Source organism: Macaca nemestrina, chromosome 14 (assembly GCF_043159975.1).
Source record: "Macaca nemestrina isolate mMacNem1 chromosome 14, mMacNem.hap1, whole genome shotgun sequence".
In the NCBI taxonomy this organism is placed as follows: domain Eukaryota; kingdom Metazoa; phylum Chordata; class Mammalia; order Primates; family Cercopithecidae; genus Macaca; species Macaca nemestrina.
The window spans coordinates 75,509,706-75,527,537 of NC_092138.1; the positions used below are offsets into that span (position 1 = coordinate 75,509,706).

The 17,832-nt window shown below is 44.0% G+C and overlaps 1 protein-coding gene across 2 annotated transcripts in view; it reads right to left on the bottom strand.

Moving 5' to 3' along the window:
* Positions 1-17,832, bottom strand: part of LOC105481013 (ATP binding cassette subfamily A member 1) — a 145,914-nt gene that overhangs the window by 118,113 nt on the left and 9,969 nt on the right. For both annotated transcript variants that reach the window (XM_011740258.3, XM_011740259.3), the window contains exon 2: positions 2,454-2,611. In XM_011740258.3, coding sequence (XP_011738560.2) covers positions 2,454-2,519 — 66 coding nt within the window. In that variant the 5' untranslated portion in view covers positions 2,520-2,611. The remainder of the gene's footprint in view (positions 1-2,453; positions 2,612-17,832) is intronic.

Here is a 17,832-nt window from a genome sequence, read left to right on the forward strand (position 1 = left end):
GTTTGGAGGAGGGAAGAAAAGTCACTGTGATGGGACAGACTGAGGCTTGGCCCTAGTCCTAGGGATCTCAGCTTCTGGTTGCAGCTCAGTGGCTGGCTGGGTGACCTTGGCGAAATCCCTTTCCTGCTTTGTACCTTAGCTTTCTCATCTGTAAAATAAGAGGTTCAGACTAGACTACCCCAGAGCCATAGCCCTCCTTTCATTGCCAAGATGATATGATTCTTCCCACTACTCATTAACAGACACATAACGTGGATAAACCATGGCAGAGACAATTTCCCAGCAAATGGGCCCCTTCCACCAGGATAAGAAGGGGCAGGAGCCCTGGACCACACCATAGTGAAAGAATAAGAGTAATGACGGACATAGAGGACTAGAACACCAAGACTTGGGAATAACCATGGAAGGCAGGGAGAAAGGCAAGGAAGGAATCAGAAACTTCAATATTCTCAGATGGGGGATAGGCAAAATAATGATACCACTGCAAAGCAATCTGGCACAGTGAGTTAGAGTGCTTGCTCCAGAGTCAGATGATCTGGATTTGAACCCTAGCTGTGCTCCTTGTTAGTAGTGTGGACCTCAGACAAGTTACTTAACCTCTCTGAGTAGCACGTTTCCCAGCTACAACATGTGGAAATAACAGTACATCACAGGGCCTTAAAAGGAATAAATCTAGTTAATAATGCCTAATCAGGTAGTGCCTCGCACATGGAAGCTCATTCTAAGTGTTTGCTTTTATTATGTTAATATAATATTATCTTATTATACTTTACAATTACAGAAAACAGATAGGATCCATAGATTCTAGTCCGTGTTCTCTCACTAGAGACCTGCGAATTCAGGTTCCCCATTTGTAACAGGAGAGGCGGAACACAATCAGTTTTTCTCAAATGAAGACCTGTACACACATTGCTGAGGGATTATATTTAAGTTCTCTAGGAGGATTTTAAACACTTTATTTTCATTTCAATCGTCACCTAAACCAAGTCTAATAAACACATATGGATTTTTTAAATGCTTACTTTAAAGCCAAGTTTTGGCACAAGATTTCAAAGCCCAAGTCTACATTTGTGTTTATGATTGTGTTGGCACCAGTATAATTGTAGCAAACTCATGAGAATGGAACACGTGCGGACTCAACTTATAAAAGATGAGACTGGACCCAATGAAAGCCAAATACCATCAAATTAAGGTTGTACAAGTAGAAACATGGGTGGAGAATTCAATCATTAGTACATGATAATATAGACTAGCCAAACTCCAAACGTTCAGCACGACAGCATTTACTGCCATGCAACTTATAATTTGGTTTCGGCTGAACACCACCTGCCTCACCATATTTAAGGTATTAATTTGAATGGTATTGATTGGATAATTCTGTTTGCACTTAATTTGTAAATATGTGTGGGTCATGTAGTTGTATAATAATAGCCTATAAGTTTATATCTACTTTTACATATGTACATATTTAAGTAACACTATAATAAAAAAGAAATTCAGTGAACAAAAGGGTGCTTTGACACTTTTGTTCTTTTACAGACAGTGCAAGCATTATTCTAGTTTGAGGAAAACTGAATGAAATTCTCTCCAAAGTCCCGTGTAGCCCTTTGAATCTCAGAAAGATGATCATTTTTGTTACAGACATGTGAAGCTGCATTAAGATAGCCAAGTGGGGATACGGGCTTAGAATCCAATAAAAATAAATAAATAAAGGCAGAACAGGAACAAGAGACGTAGAAACTAACTACAGAGAAATGCATCCTAGAGATGGGATCTCTAAGGAAGGGTGTTCAGAGATAGAGAGACAAAGAGCTGACGTCTGAGCTTCAGGGAGTTCACTCTGCCCTACAGCCCTCACATCCGTCTGTGGAACAGTTCCATTCACCTGCGCATTAAACATGATCTCCAGATTACTCAAAGCATTATTGGCTCATCTGGGAAGTGAATGGCTTAGAACCCTCCGCAGAAATAAAACAAGTCTCAGTTATTATATTCCTCCAGGCCTGACACAAATCTGTAAGGAAAGAATCCAGATTGACACCAAGATACCCAGTATTGATCTCTAAGAGTGGGGCCATTAACTCGCTTTACTCACAGCTTTCAGAAATACAGGGGCACATTAGGGGCTTTTGGAGAGCCAGGTGGCTCCCAGGGCTGCGGCAAAAGGAAAAAGTGGGGTGGTCAGGCAATTTGGTGCCAGGTCTTAGGGATCAGAACTCATGCCTGGGCACCAGCACAAACCAAAGCTACTATATCTACCTGGCTGTAAATCTGCCCTCTATGATAAGCCACACGCCATATCCGGACCACACAGTCCTCTGTCCATAAGAGCCAGATTCCATCAATCCCTGTGTGAAAACCAAACAGGTTCCTTCCCTCCCTCCCTCCTCCAATTCGCAACTCAAAACCACAAAGAAGAATGACAGAACCCCCCCCGAAAAACCCAAGCTTACTGTTTGTCTTCTTCTGAAAGTGAGGTTCTTCCACAGCAGCAACCTCAGCTGAGGCCAACAAGCCATGTTCCCTCAGCCAGCACCCACAGCGTGTGGCTCAGGAGCCCTGGAAGGCAGCGGCCAGAGCTCACAGCAGGGATGCCGTGGCTGGTCATTAACTGAAAGATAAAGCAGGAGGGGAAACAGCCGTCAGTTATTGCTGCAAAGCCATACACCAGTGAGGACTGCTAATCCAGCCCTCTCAGCTGAGACCTCCAACACACAGCTCTGCGTCATGACTGCTTCTCAATGGGTCATGAGTCCCCAGCTCCCAGCCTCTGGGTTCACCCACAAAGAGGGATTCGGGAGGTGTTCCGACAGCAGGCTAGGAGCTAGTTGTTAGGGTCCTAATCATTTTAGTTCCATGGATGTTATCATTTGGGAATGAAGAATGCATTTCTGAAAATAGACCTCTCTCAGGTGGCCAGAACACTGAGGATGGAAATGGCATAGTGGAATCCCAGAGATCTAACTCTTCTCTAAGAAAATGCCTCCCCTTACTTAGAAAGTCAGCAGCATTTGTAAATTTTGCCTCAAGCCTGGAGTGACTTACACTATTCCCTGAACTTCCTTACAGACTAAAGTTTCAGTGGGTTACACAAGTGAGTCCTTCAAATGATAAAAAGCACCATTGACCAGGCGTGGTGGCTCAAGACTGTAATCCCAGCACTTTGGGAGGCCGAGGCAGGAGGATCATGAAGTCAAGAGATCAAGACCATCCTAGCCAACACAATGAAATCCCATCTCTACTAAAAACACAAAAGTTAGCTGGGTGTGGTGGCAGGCGCCTGTAGTCCTAGCTACTCGGGAGGCTGAGGCAGGAGAATCGCTTGAACCCCGTAGGTGGAGGTGCAGTAAGCCAAGATAGTACCACTGCACTCCAGTCTGGCGACACAGCAAGACTCCATCTCCAAAAAATAAATAAATAAATAAATAAATAAATAAAGCACAGTTTTGTCATCTGGAAAGCCACAACATGCCTTAGATGAGTGTGAGTAAACACCAAGAAAATGCCACCAATACCTGGCTCTCAGGTAATAAGGACAACCCTAGAGCTGTGTCTCTGGAAAGAAAACAGTATCCCATGGAGAAACAAGTCTGCTACGGCGGGCTCAGGGCATCAACTGTGAAACCAACAAACAAGCTCCCACAGTCAGCACATATGCACACTTCTGGCCTCGTTCCACCTGCACCTGAACACACCGCCCCCTACTCCGTTGGGTGTCACAGGTGACTCCTTGGAAGACTGTTTGCCATGCTAGGGCAAGAAGGTCTTCTCATGAACAAGGGATACTACTTTCTGTGTGTCCCAGCCACCCATGCAGCAGTTGCCCTTATTTAATGCTGGAATAGTCCCAAGTAGTTATACTAAAGTTAAAGCTGGGGAGGGGGCAAACGATGAAAAATGGAAGGGAGGACACACAGGTGAAAATTTGGCCCCGCTGGCACTTGGTAGCCATGAACTCTCCTAGCTCTGCTTATAAAATGGCTCAGTGAATCACTGTGGCCTCTAGAGGAGTCGGGGCAAGGGTAGGGTGGGACACTGGGCATGAGGAACAAAGAGCAGAAGGAACTAAGAATGCAGTAATGAGGTATGGATATAAAATCAAGCACTAGACTAGAAATCTGTGAGTCCAAATGAGATCCCCATGCCAAGGTCAGTCTCTAGTAGAACAATACCCTTTTATCTCCCACCCAACAAGGACTTGAATTAAAACTTCCAGAAAAGTCAAGAGATTGGAGGAAATTGCAGTGTCTCAGAAGAAAAGACAGCCTACCACTATGTATTCTAATTCATTCACTGACAGTCCAATAAATCAAGAAATTCTCTGAAATAGTCAAGCCTTAGGACCTATTTCTTTTCTTTACCATTTGCTCAGCAAAATTCTAGAAGGACACACACCTCCAAAGTTTCTTACTCCAAAAAGAGGACGAATTAAAGCAGCACTGCATCAGTTTGTTCAAAGATGACAACTGGCAGCACAGCACTGGCAGCCAGAACAGCATTGTGAGACACATGCTTGTCATCCCAAATTGTTTTCTAAATGGCTCAGGACGGAGCTTGCATTCCAGAAACACTCAAATAATTAGCTAGATTTTTCTCATACGGAAGCTGCTCTCCAGGAATCACTTCGTTGACTTAGAAGCTACATGAACCTTTTCAGATCCCCAAGGTAACATTGAGGAGGGTACAATTAAAAAAGGAAAACTACCAGAAAGAGGCCAGGCATGAATTAGCCCCGGCTTCCCAACTATGTGCCCCTGGCCAAGGCTTTATGCTCTCTAAGCATCAGTTTCCTCATTGTAAAATGATAACAATACTTACCTTGTATGGTGTTCTGTGGATTCAACGTGATAATATAAATAAGTTCCCAACACAGTACATGGCTTAATGTAAGTGCCAAAGCAATGTGAGTTCCCTTCTCCCCATTTATCTTTCTTCATTCCAACAATATCCTCTAGCTGAGAAATGGTTATATCCTGTCTAAACAGGACTTTCCATTATTTCTAGCAAATCCATTGTGGGTTTCTGGAAAGGTAGGAGGGGCAGGAAGGATGAAATCTAAATAGCTTAATGTTGCAGTACCCAGAGCCAAACCCAAATACAGAATATCACCTCCCCTAAACCCTGAGTGGAGAAGCTCAAAGAAAGAGAAGACACACCTCTACACAATGTTCATGAGAAGGAGGGAAGGATGAGTTTTCTTGGATGGCATTTTCTTGGAAGTAAAGTGTCTGGGTTTCCAAAAAAAAAAAAAACAGGTTCTGACTCCAAGGACTCTCCAGGAAGCACACGGAGAAGGTTGGTAAGAAGTAGCATAGAGCCACAGTATAAAGTTCTACTGTGGCTTTGCTGGGCACAAATAGGCACGCTTCCTGCTCCAATTCCTCCTGCCCACCTTGGCACTGACCTGGCCTCCTGCACAATTTGCTCCCTCATCTCAGAACACAATGATCAATAGTGGGAGCAATTCTGTCCTAAGAGGAGGGATTGGCAAGGCCCGGCCCCTTCTGCTCAGGTAACTGAAGCCAAAGGGACATTTCCACATCAGTTTTCCAAGTTAGTGAACAAACAAACCAAAACCAAAAAAAAAAAAAAAACAAAGCTATAAAAGAAACAGTACTATGTACTAGATTTCTCAATGTTTCAAATGCAGCACACTCACTTCTGCCTTTATACACATTTCCAGTTACTGGCTGGAAAGGATCCCACTTCACAGACATCCCAGTCAATAGGCCACTCTGATCCTGCTCCTAGATGACCACAACCGCCACCTCACTGGTCTCCCATCCATTTGCCACAGAGCACCCAAAGTTACTCAGCTAGACCAAATATCTGAATATGCCACTCCCCCACTTAAAACCTTTTGCCAGCTCCTCAGCACCTGAACATAGAGTCCAGTGCTCACCAAGGTCTACCTGGCCTCCCTTCTGGGACTCCAGCCTACTCTCTCACCACTCCCCACCTGCTAAGCAATGCCCTGGGTGTGTGTACAGGCTCAGAATATGCTGCAAGCTTTCCTACCACCGGGACTTCACTGGTGGCTTCTCTTGTCTTAAGACACCTTTTCAAGCACTACCGGCCTGGCTAACTCCTAGGTCTTAAACTTAGGTCTCCACTTCTTCAACATCCTTTCCTGATCTCCTCCCCCGCAACTGACATGTGGGTTCAGAGCCCTTCCTACGTGCTCCCTAGGAAGGCTTGGCTGTGAAAGAGGATTTCTACCTTTTGAGTCAGAGCAGGGACCATTCCTGTTTCCTTCATCCCTGTTTTCCTTAGTATGCAAAAGGGTCCTGGTTTGTCGTAAACGCTCGGGGATGTCTGCTTAATTAATTAAGAGATGGACAGGAGAAATAGGGTACCAGAATTCAAGGGTGGTGGCACTCCTGGGCCTGTGGTAACTCATTTCTCAAGCTTGATTAAATGATTTGGGCAAATTATCCCCAGAGAGGGAGCTCTGTGTTCAGCAGCTTCTACCATATGCTTGAAAGTCACAAAGGACTGCTGAGCTTCCCAGGTGACTCCTGGGGCATCCGGAAAAATGTAATAGAATCTACGTCTGCTTCCCATAACCGCCAGGTTTAGCTAAGGACTGGGCAGCCCCCAAGGCCAGCAGGGCTATGCAGTCGACTTTCCGCCCGTCCTCACCCTCAAGCCCAAGGCACACTCTCTCTAGGTCTCATCAGTCACCCAAGTGATCACCCCTTGCCAAAATGTGACCATCTCCACACCTCAGCCTTGTTTCATACAGTTTGGGCATGGCAGAAGTGACTGCTGGAAACCTTTGGCCAATTTTTTAAAGAAATTTTAACTGCAAATGCCACTGATATTTTGAAGTTCTTAATATCTACAGAATACAACAGACTGCTAAATTAAAACCTTCCCAAATAAGCAAAAACACTCATCATTAGTTGCAGAGAAATGCAAATTAAAACCACAATAAGGTATCATTGCATGCCCACTAAATTAAAAATTAAAAGTGCTAGCGTGTGTATGGAGACACTGGGACTCAAGACACTGTGGAATTGTAAAATGGAAGAGCCACTTTGGAAAATAGTTTGACAGTTTCTGCTAAAGTTATGTATAGTATTATGATATGACCCTGTCATCCCATCCTAGGTATTTGTTAATATTTATAGAAGCCTTATACAGAATAGCCAAAAACTGGAAACAATTAGTTGTCTAAAAGACCATCAACTGGTGAATAAATAAAACTGGGGCCAGGCGCGGTGGCTCAAGCCTATAAACCTAGCACTTTGGGAGCTGGAAGCGGGCGGATCACCTAAGGTCAAGAGTTTGAGACCAGCCTGGCCAACATGGTGAAACCCTGTCTCTACTAAAAATATAAAAATTAGCTGGGCATGGTGGTGGGCACCTGTAATCCCAGCTATGGGGAAGCAGAAGAATTGCTTGAACCTGGGAGGCGGAGGTTGCAGTGAGCCAAGATCGCACCACTGCACTCCAGCCTGGGTGACAGAGTGAGACTCCTTCTCATAAATAAATGAATAAAACTGGGACACTTACTCAGCAAGAAAAAGGAACAAACTACTGATACATGTGACAACCTGGATGAATCCCAGAAGCCTAATGCTAAGAAAAATAAGCCAGACACAAAAAACTACACACTGCATGATTCCATTTATATGACATTCTGCAAAAGGTGAAAAGAAGGGGACAGAAATCACTGCAGTGGTGACCAGTGGTCATGGGTGGAGGGGACAACAGACTGAAAAGGAGCATGGCAGTGACAGATACACATGTGTATCCATATTTCAAAACTCATCATGCTTTTGTAAAGGGGAAGTCTTACTTTGTGTAAATTACATGTCAATAAATCTGAACTAAATAAACTGCCTTCCATTATCATAATTAACATACCTCACAAGTCATAACTTGTAAGACCTAAGAACTGGATAGTATAAAGCCTGATTATTGTGTGATCTCCTTGGAAGAGGAATAGTAGATAAATATTCATTACCACTTATGAATTCCACAAACAACTGCAGCCTTAACTCTGCAGGGCTCCCATGAGCCACAACAAATATTTATCGAGTGCCTATCACATGCCAGGTGTGTTCCAGACCTCAGAGATTCAGTGGTGAACAACAGCAGCAAAGTTCCTTCATTCATGGGGCTCCTATTCTACCAGGGATGGGGAAACAGACAAATAATAGTGGGTTGTTCAAGCAGTGGGTGGTGGTGGTAGGATTGATGAAGAAAAATAAAGCAGAGTAAGGGGACAGAGAGTAATGGGGCGGAAGTCATTCCTTTCTGATGAAGCATCTTTAGGACAATGAACTGAGACAGTGGACCATATGCTACCCACAAAGGGGTGGTTTAAATGACAGCTGGGATTATAAATGATTTTTACTTTTCCCTAAACCAAAACCTGGAATACCAGACAGCAGACAGATTCAGTGATGCTGGCAAAAGAAACACACACACACACACACACGTTCACAGGAAGCTGGCTGGGAAGGGAAAATGATGACCCTGGTTACCATCCGTCACCTGTTCTCCCACTTCTTCCTCACCAAAACATTGTGCCCTTTTGAACTTGACATGAACGTTTCCAGGAGAGATGAGAGATGAGAATTATAAAGAAGAAGAAAGGGGCCAGGCGCAGTGGCTCACACCTGTAATCCCAGCACTTTGGGAGGCCGAGGCAGGCAGATCACGAGGTCAGGAGATCAAGACTATCCTGGCTAACACGGTGAAACCACATCTCTACTAAAAATACAAAAAAAAAAAAAAAAAAGTAGCGGGGCGTGGTGGCGGGCGCCTGTAGTCCCAGCTACTCGGGACGGTGAGGCAGGAGAATGGCGTGAACCCGGGACGTGGAGCTTGCAGTGAGTCGAGATCCCGCCACTGCACTACAGCCTGGGCGATAGAGCGAGACTCCGTCTCAAAAAAAAAAAAAAAAAAAAAAAGCAGCAGCAGCAGCAAGGGGGAGAGAGGATGACACCAAAAAGACAAGCTAGGAGGAATTTTCCCCATCTGGCATAGCCAAAAGAAAAACAGGAACTCCTTCCCGTGACCGCCCTCTACCCTTCTGCAGCACTAAATCTGTCTAGGGAAATACAGTGAGGAAAGAAAGCGCATGTGTCCGTACAGCTACCAGAAGCTGTTTGCTTGTGCAGTAACAAAAGGGCTGGCCGGTCTTCTTCCTTCCTGCAAGAACACTGCCAACACGTGAGCTTTAGTGCTGGGTTCCCATCTAAGGGTGACAGTCAGCCCTCATGCCTGAGCCAGGGCAGGTTCCAGAAGAGGGAAGTCTCCAAGCAGGGACCATACAAGTGTCACATCTCACTGGGACAGAGAAATGGGCCCCTCCGGGTGGAAGAGGAGAGGCTTCCACAAAGTCATGCTCCATTTGACTGTCGTATTAGTGGATAAAATCTCTGAAGACTCACTCCCACTACACCCCTGCTGCAATCTTATAGAGAGAGCAGCTGAGGCCTCCCCCAAAGCAAGTGACTTGCCTAGCATTAGAGCTGGTTTCTCAAGAAGTAACTTTTTCAACAACTCTTATATGCCCCTTCCCACTAAGCTATGATTAGCTTATTTATTTTTGAGACAGGGTCTTGCACTGTCTCCTATGATTTTGTTTGTTGTTCTGAATGCATTTCTCAGAGTTCTATCCAAATAGTTCACATACCCAAAATGTACAGTTGGCAACTAATTTTCATCTTTCAAAAACAATGATTATATGATGGCTATTTCATTAAACCTTAAACAAATAAAAGAGTGTGTGTCTGTGTGTGTGTATTCCACTTTGTTCAAACTTCCAAAAAGTTACCAGAAGTGAGATGGAAGTTGAAATTTCCAACAACAGCTATCAATATATCTCTTTTTTATTATTTTATTTTATTTTATTTTTGAGATGGACTCTCACTCTGTTGCCCAGGCTGGAGTGCAGTGGTGTGATCTCTGCTCACTGCGACCTCTGCCTCCCGGGTTCAAGTGATTCCTCCTGCCTCAGCCTCCAGAATAGCTGGGATTACAGGTGACCGCCACCATGCCCGGCTAACTTTTTTGTACTTTTAATAGAGACAGGGTTTCAACATGTTGGCCAGGCTGGTTTCGAACTCCTGACCTCAAGTGATCTACCCACCTCAGCCTCCCAAATTGCTGGGATTGCAAGTGTGAGCCACCACGCCCGGCCTCAGTATCTCTCTTGATGAGATTGCTTCTAGATGTCTTTTTCGTAATTGAGGTATAATAGAGAAATAAAAATGCTATATATTTACAGTGTTCTAGATGCCTTATATCAAAAACAGCTTGCCAGTAAACTACAAAGCAGAAGGTGGATTTCAGTATACCAGATATGAACTGAAAATACATTGGTGCCAAAGCTCTGATTACCTATTCATGAGATGTTGATGCAAAAGCAAGAATCACAGATGTGACTCATGTGCCTCATCTCCAGAGAGATGCACAGGGTCCTACAATATTAGGACATGAAACTTCTAAGCCCAACAGAACATGCTTGCTTTGGAAAAGGTCGGTTTTCTAATTTCCTCTCTGATCATGTGTCTTTGGATCGGTAGCCACGTTCAGGGACAAGCCTAACAAGGTTACAGAAGGCCAGGAAACCTGGAAAGAACCCATGATTGAAGACAGAACGTGGCTGCTGCAGGGGCGGGAGGGGATTTTGAGTCATCCTGCAATTTCTCCCAGTGTGACCCGTCAGCTTAATTGAACGTGAAGCTAATCTGACTGCCTCAGTTTAACTTCTGGTCTCCAGATGCTACTGGGCCCTCTATCCCTAAGCGTATCCTTGCTGGGATAGCCTTAAATTACACCTCCTCACACTCCCGAAACATTGCGTAGATCACAATTCCAGGGAAACTGCCTTGAGTTAGGAGGCCTTGCAGAAGGGTCATGGGCTGGTACTCTCCCCTGAAACTATGTTCCTACTTTTAATGGCAGCATTTTAATAGTCAAATTTGAGAAGCCAAGAGGGGTAAGAAATCCTCCAAGGTAAAAGTCAAGGATGAAGTGAAGTTATCCAATCATTCCAGAGGAATTCTATCATTCTAAAAGAGGTTCTGCTATCACACTGCCCATTTAAAAATATATAGATCCAATGAATTGTATTAATTCCAATAATCTGTAACTTGGGTGCAGTTTTTAAAGTACCAAATGCATCATACTTACTTGTTAGTTACAACAAGATAATAGGTAACTGTACCTCCTTCTTTCACTTGAATATATATCCAATTTCCTAAACAAAATTGTTGCTAATAGCTAATTTTCAAAATAAAGGCTATGAATTTGTAAAAACTGAAACAAGAAATCCATGAATATTGTACAAATCTATAACTAACTTGTGAGAAGCATAATTCTTCATGTTGTCTGTCAACAATATAATTTTACAGGAGATCCTGACCGGGTGTGGTGGCTCATGCCTGTAATCCTAGCACCTTGGGAGGCTGAGGCAGGAGGATCACTTACGCCCAGGAGTTTGAGGCTGCAGTGAGTTATGATCACGCCACCATACTGCAACCTGGGTGACAGTGCAAGACCCTGTCTCAAAAATAAACAAACCAATAAATAAGGAGATCCTAAAGGTTTAACTCCATCTATATCATGTCACTGATACTTGGACAACTAAAGATCCTATTTATCACCCTCAACATTCCCATTGCCACCAGCTAAATGGTCCCAGGGCTTCTAAACCTCACAAGAGCCAGGATTTCTGAAAGCAGATCTGTCCTGTACCCAAGTCCTTGTTTCATCACTGTAGAACTACGAAGAAACTCTAACAAAATGTTAGAGACAGGCTCTCTTCCCCTGCTGATTTCCACTAAGCAAACACGGAGCAACCTTCAAAGGAAGACTTCAGCAAACAATACCACTATTTGCCTTTTCCCTGGTCGGGGGTATGTAGCACATAGAAAAAAAGAACCTTTCCTCCAGAAAAGAAATCAACCTTTCAACATTCTATGTCATAGAAAAAAATCAATTTTTTTCAGCCACAATCATAACACCAGAATAAAAGAGATCTGAAGGGAAGGGATTAGTGAATTCATAAACACCCTGAGCTACAGAAACACAAGCAGGCAAGCCTCTATCAGCAATCCTTTATTTGCAGAAAAACTTGGTTGGATAATGTTCCCTGCTGTTATAGGACGGTTTTCCAAGAGAATTTTGGGAGGAATGGTTTAGTGACTGTATCACCAAAGATCATTTTGTTTGGATTACATCTCTGAAGAATCAACGTCTTCAGATGTTCAACCTTCTCTCAGCCTGAAGGATTTATATTCATGAAAGTGCGCATTTGGGTGGGACAGGCAAACCCAAATCTTAGTCACTGTCTTTATTTCTTTTCCTTTGGGTCTATTCTACTACGCAGAAAACTCCCCAAATCCTTACTCCTTTGTTGTCTTGAGTTAATTGTTTCAGCAGGAAGAAAGGAGGTTTTAGAGTCAGAGAAAGCTGGGTTTGAATCCTGACTCTGCTACTTACCAGCTCTGGCACCCTAGGGACTCTGAGCCCCTGTATCTTCTCCAAAAAATAGAGCTGATAATGTATGTAAAACATTTATCCAGTTCCTGGAACAAAGTAAGTGTACAGTAGCTATTATCATCATTAATGCTGCAGTATTCATCAAAGGTGGGGCAGAGAGTGGATGGTTTATTAAAGGAATCTCTTTTCTGTCGTCTTTGTCCACAGAAAGACACTATGTCTCTTAAGGGCCTTTCCAGAGCAAACTGGAGCACTCTCTAGTACCCAGTGCATTGGTAGAGGTGAAAGCATTACAGGGTATCCTGTTGCCACTTCTGACCATTGTTTTACTATAAAACCCCCTCTTGGGGGTCCTCGCCACTCACTTATCCTATTTTCTCTACATTCTCACGGAGGTTGCTCTTACTTTTCATAGCACACTGCCACCTTCCCACACATTTTTAGCACCTGACTCAGTTTTCCTGTCCATCCCATTTCTTCCAACCTCTATGTCCATTAGAAATCTCTATTAGAAATCTGAGCCTTGGCCAGGTGCAGTAGCTCATGCCTGTAATCCCTGCACTTTGGGAGGCTTAGGCAGGTGATCGCCTGAGGTCAGGAGTTCGAGACCAGCCTGGCCAACATGATAAAACTCCGTCTCTACTAAAAATACAAAAAAGTAGCTGGGCATGGTAGTGGGTGCCTGTAATCTCAGCTACTCAGGAGGCTGAGGCAGGAGAATCACTTGAACCCGGGAGGCAGAGGTTGCAGTGAGCTGAGATCATGCCATTGCACTCCAGCCTGGGCATCAAGAGTGAAACTCCATCTCTGAAAAAAAAAAAAAAAAAAAGAAATCTGAGCCTTATAATTTCTCCATCTTTTCAGCTCTGCCTACAGTATTCTCTAGTGTACTAACTTATCAGTGATCCCTGATAAATTAAGCCATGTGCAACAAGCTACTGTGTCTCACCATCTTCCTACTCTCCACTACACTGAGCCCACGATGACCCAGTGCTCCACAAACATGTGTAGAATGGAAGTAAAACTTCAGGGATAAGAAAAGATAGTTAAAGCAGATTCACTACAGTAACAAACCAATCAAGAAATTGCAATGAAAGTAAAGGTTTGGGTGATAAAATTTCCAGCTGTGTTCTAAGAAACATAACTTCAAGCAGGAGTGCATTTAATCTGATTTTCCTCAAAGCCTCTCTAATTTGTAGGGAAAGGCATTCATTTTCATTAACTTCATGTGAGCTACAGAGAATCTGTGATTGAGGCTCTAGAACCCCTGGTAAACATGCCAGCAAGCAAGGGCACCTTCCCTGGAGGTTCAATCTAGAATGTAAGACTGTCAGCATTGGTAAGGAGTCTTGAACTCTAAACCCACAGGCTCAAGTCAGGAACGCAGGAAGCCTATCAACACCTGGATACAATTTTGCCACCTTAACACTTTATTCCCTTTACTGGTACCAAACTGAGTCATCCAATCTCCAGGCTCTTGTCCAGTTCTAGTTCATACAGTATCAGCAGCCTTCTCCAGAATGTCCTTTCACCAGCCAGCTCTTGAAACAGTCATATGTCATATGTGCAAGACACTTCTATTTCTGCAGCCCGGCGACGGCCAGCTAACTCGGTTAGTGAGAATTTAATCAAAGTTCCAGGGCAAGCACAGAGACACAGAGTCTAAGTCTTGCCCTCCAAAACCTGCAACCAAACTCCTTCTTTAGAAAAACCAAAACAAACCTTCTCGCTGGCTGCCTCACTAAATTAAGAGAAGAAAGGGGAATAAGATCACAGGTTTAAATCCGCCTACTTGTGATTCTGAAAAACAAAAACTTAAGGGTGTTTTTCTTTAAACACTGACAACATGAACTCTATGAGGTCTGAGAGGATCCTACAAAAGGATCTGTATTATTTCAATATTATCAAGATTCCGAGTGTTCCTTATAGAAAGAACTACTGTTATTAAGATTTTCACAAATCAAACATTCTGTGTGCCAAAGAACAAAGTGGGAAAAATGAAACTGAATTATTGGGTTGCATTTTTGCTAGCCTCCTTTTTTCAACCGTAGTTCTGAAAAATTCACACAATCCAATCCCCCAAGCAACAACATGCTCTCATCAGGTGAGAGCTGGTGTTGGTCACACACTCTATGAACTAGAATTGGACAATGTCCCAAAATGGAGTGCCATCTGGGGTCAGAGTGCCATGCTCTTCTCTGCAGACTCCAGGGACATGTCCACTCTGCTTAATGGAAGCCACTGGAACCAAGTGTCAGACAGCCCTCTATTTGCTCCACAGAGGAGAAAGCCACGCTCTGATCATGTGAAATGTGACTGGAATTGTAAACTGAAAAATGGCACTAATTTCACTAAATTTGCAAATCCTGCAACAAGACCAACAACTGAATAAACAATACTTGACCAAAGGCTTTCTTTATCGTGAACTTAAGGTTTTTACTATAATTAACACAGTCACTAAAGTAAAAAGTAAATAAATAAAAACGCTGCCTTGATTCACAGTTAATTTTAAGCAGCCAACATCAACATCAGGTTCCATGCTTTTGCATAAAGAAACAGCCTTTAGGAAACCCTCAACATTCAGGATTTTGTTCTGATTCAAACTTACAAAGAACAATTTGAATTTGAGAGAAACAAAAAATTCCAATTGAAAAAATGCCTTAAGATTCAAATTGGACCAACAGACAGGAGAAATAAATGAGGCCAGTCCATTTAACATTTGAGTGTCCATTTTAAGCTGAAAGGAACAGACGTCTAGAGACACAATTTCTTTTTTTCTCTCCTATAAAGGGCGCTGTAATAGTTATCCTAAATTCTGATATAGTATGAAGAAGCCTGGATTAAAGAGGCAAGAGACTAAGATTTTAATTTCCAGTTAATGGCATCCGGAGAATAAATTTAACAAGCCATTCTACCACTGTGGGTAATGGAACACAAAACAAGTCTTTTTTTTTTCTTTTCTTTTTCTTCTTGACATAGAGTTTTGCTCTGTCGCCCAGTCTGGAGGGCAGTGGTGCAATCTCGGCTCACTGCAACTTCAGCCTCCTGGATTCAAGCAGTTCTTCTGCCTCCACCTCCCAAAGTGCTGTGATTACAGGTGTGAGCCACCATGCTCAGCCAGAAAACAAGTCTTTTTGATGAAGAAGCTGAAGTGGATGATCTTCTGAGTCTAAGAAAACTGCTTGGGACTTGGGTATCCAGTAGCCACGGAATATACATCCCAAAGAGCATAAGAAACTGTAACACTAGACTCCAACATCAAAAATATGTTGCTATTTCCTCCCACATTGTTGGTAGGGGTGCAAACTGGGACACTTTGGCAACTTACATTAAAATGCTATGAGAGAACAGGGGAAGCATTCCTTAAAAGTTCTAGGAAAGGTGTTATGGAGGAGGTAGCATGAGAAATTCAGCCAAGTGGGAAAAGCACAAACTTGGGAGTCAGACAGACAAGAGTTTGAATCTCTGGCTCTGCCATTAGCCAAATATGGAACCATGAGCAAGTTATTTAACTTCTCTTTGTGTCAGGTACATCACCTGAAATATGGGGCTAATATAATAATAGGCAAGCTCAGTATTTCCTCAAATGTGAGAGAGTTACACAGGATGAATTTAAGTGATATTCAGAGGATTTTAGGAGATGAACAAGCACAATATTAAACATTGAACCACATCATGAGAAAATATGGTTCTTTTCAGCACTTCCTCAGCCTATATAACATTCTTATTACATTAAGGAGTAAACGGCCAGATGCGGTGGCTCCCGCCTGTGATTCTAACACTTTGGGAGGCCGAGGTGGGTGGATCTCCTGAGGTCATGAGTTCGAGATCAGCCTGGCCAATATGGCGAAACCCTATCTCTACAAAAAATACAAAAATTAGCTGGGCATGGTGGCATGCACCTGAAATCCCAGCTACTAGGGAGGCTGAGGCAAGAGAATCGCTTGAATCCAGGAGGAAGAGGTTACAGTGAGCCAAGGTGGTGCCACTGCACTCCAGCCTGGGCAACAGAGCAAGACTCGTTTCAGAAAAAAAAAAAAGGAGTAAGCTTTTGTTTAGTCTTCCTTTTGACACCTCTTTAATGCTTACTAATTCCCTTTTCAACAAAGTAAGATAAGTCTCATGGTCAGCTGGGGCCTTTGGGAACCAATAGTTTATCTTATACATACACTGTAAGAAAAATAATTTGTCTTCAACCTAATTATGTTTAAAATTACCTTTCGTTTGTAACTGATACTGGTTTTCCAATTACAGGTCAAATATAAAGTTATTTTTAAATATATTGATGATTACAAAAATGTGAGTCAATTTCTATAACTTGAGTGGGCCGAAATGTTACCTATCTCAGAGTTCCACTGAAAATTAAATGAGATCATATATAAGAAGAACCAGCCCATGCTGTGTTCCATCACCCACGGTCTGGTTGATGGGTAAAATTTCAGTAGGTGAGGAATATGAGTAGAGGATCGAGTGTGAACCAAGGCAAATACAAGAGATGGACATGAGATTCCAGAACAATGAGGAGCCAAACAATACCAGGAAGGGGTTCCTAAAGTAGAAGATGAAAACCTGTAGAGAGAGACTCCTTTAACAGGTACCAAACCATACTTATGTTAATCAGTCTGGTGAGAAAACCAGCTATAGTTCCTTCAAGCATGTGTCTTACAATCCAGGACATAACTGCCAAAATGGGTCACAGCCTTATTTCAAAGAGCCTTGAATGCCAAGCAAAAAGAGATAATCAATGGTGGCAAATTCTTAAAAGTCTTCCGACCTCTGTCCAGCACCTAGTACTTTCCACAGTACATGGTGTTGAGAGGTGACAATGTGCTAGCAGCCCTCACTCTCAGCGGCTCCTCGGCCTCCGGCCTCGGCGTCCACTCCGGCGGCGCTTGAGGAGCCCTTCAGCCCGCCAGGGCACCATGGGAGCCCCTCTCTGGGATGGCTGAGACCAGAGCCGCCGACCTCTGCTTGCAGGAAGGTGTGGAGGGAGAGGCGCGGGCAGGAACCCGCGTTGCGCTCGGGCCAGTGTGAGTTCCGGGCGGCGCGGGCGCGGGCGCGGGCGCGGGCTCGGCGGCCCCGCACACGGAGCAGCCGGCCTGCACCATGGCCCAGGGAGTAAGGGGCTTAGCACCTGGGCCAGCAGTTGCAGAGGTTGCGCCGGGTCCCCCAACAGTGCCTACCGGCTGGCGCGCCACACTCAAGTTCTCGCTGGGCCTTAGCTGCCTCCCCGCAGGATAGGGCTCGGGACCTGCAGTCTGCCATGTCTGAGCTTCTCTCCCTGCAATGGGCTCCCGCCCGGCCTGAGCCTCCTGCTCCGTGGCTCCGCCCCCTCCTCCGTGGCGCCTGGTCCTGCCGACAGCCCAA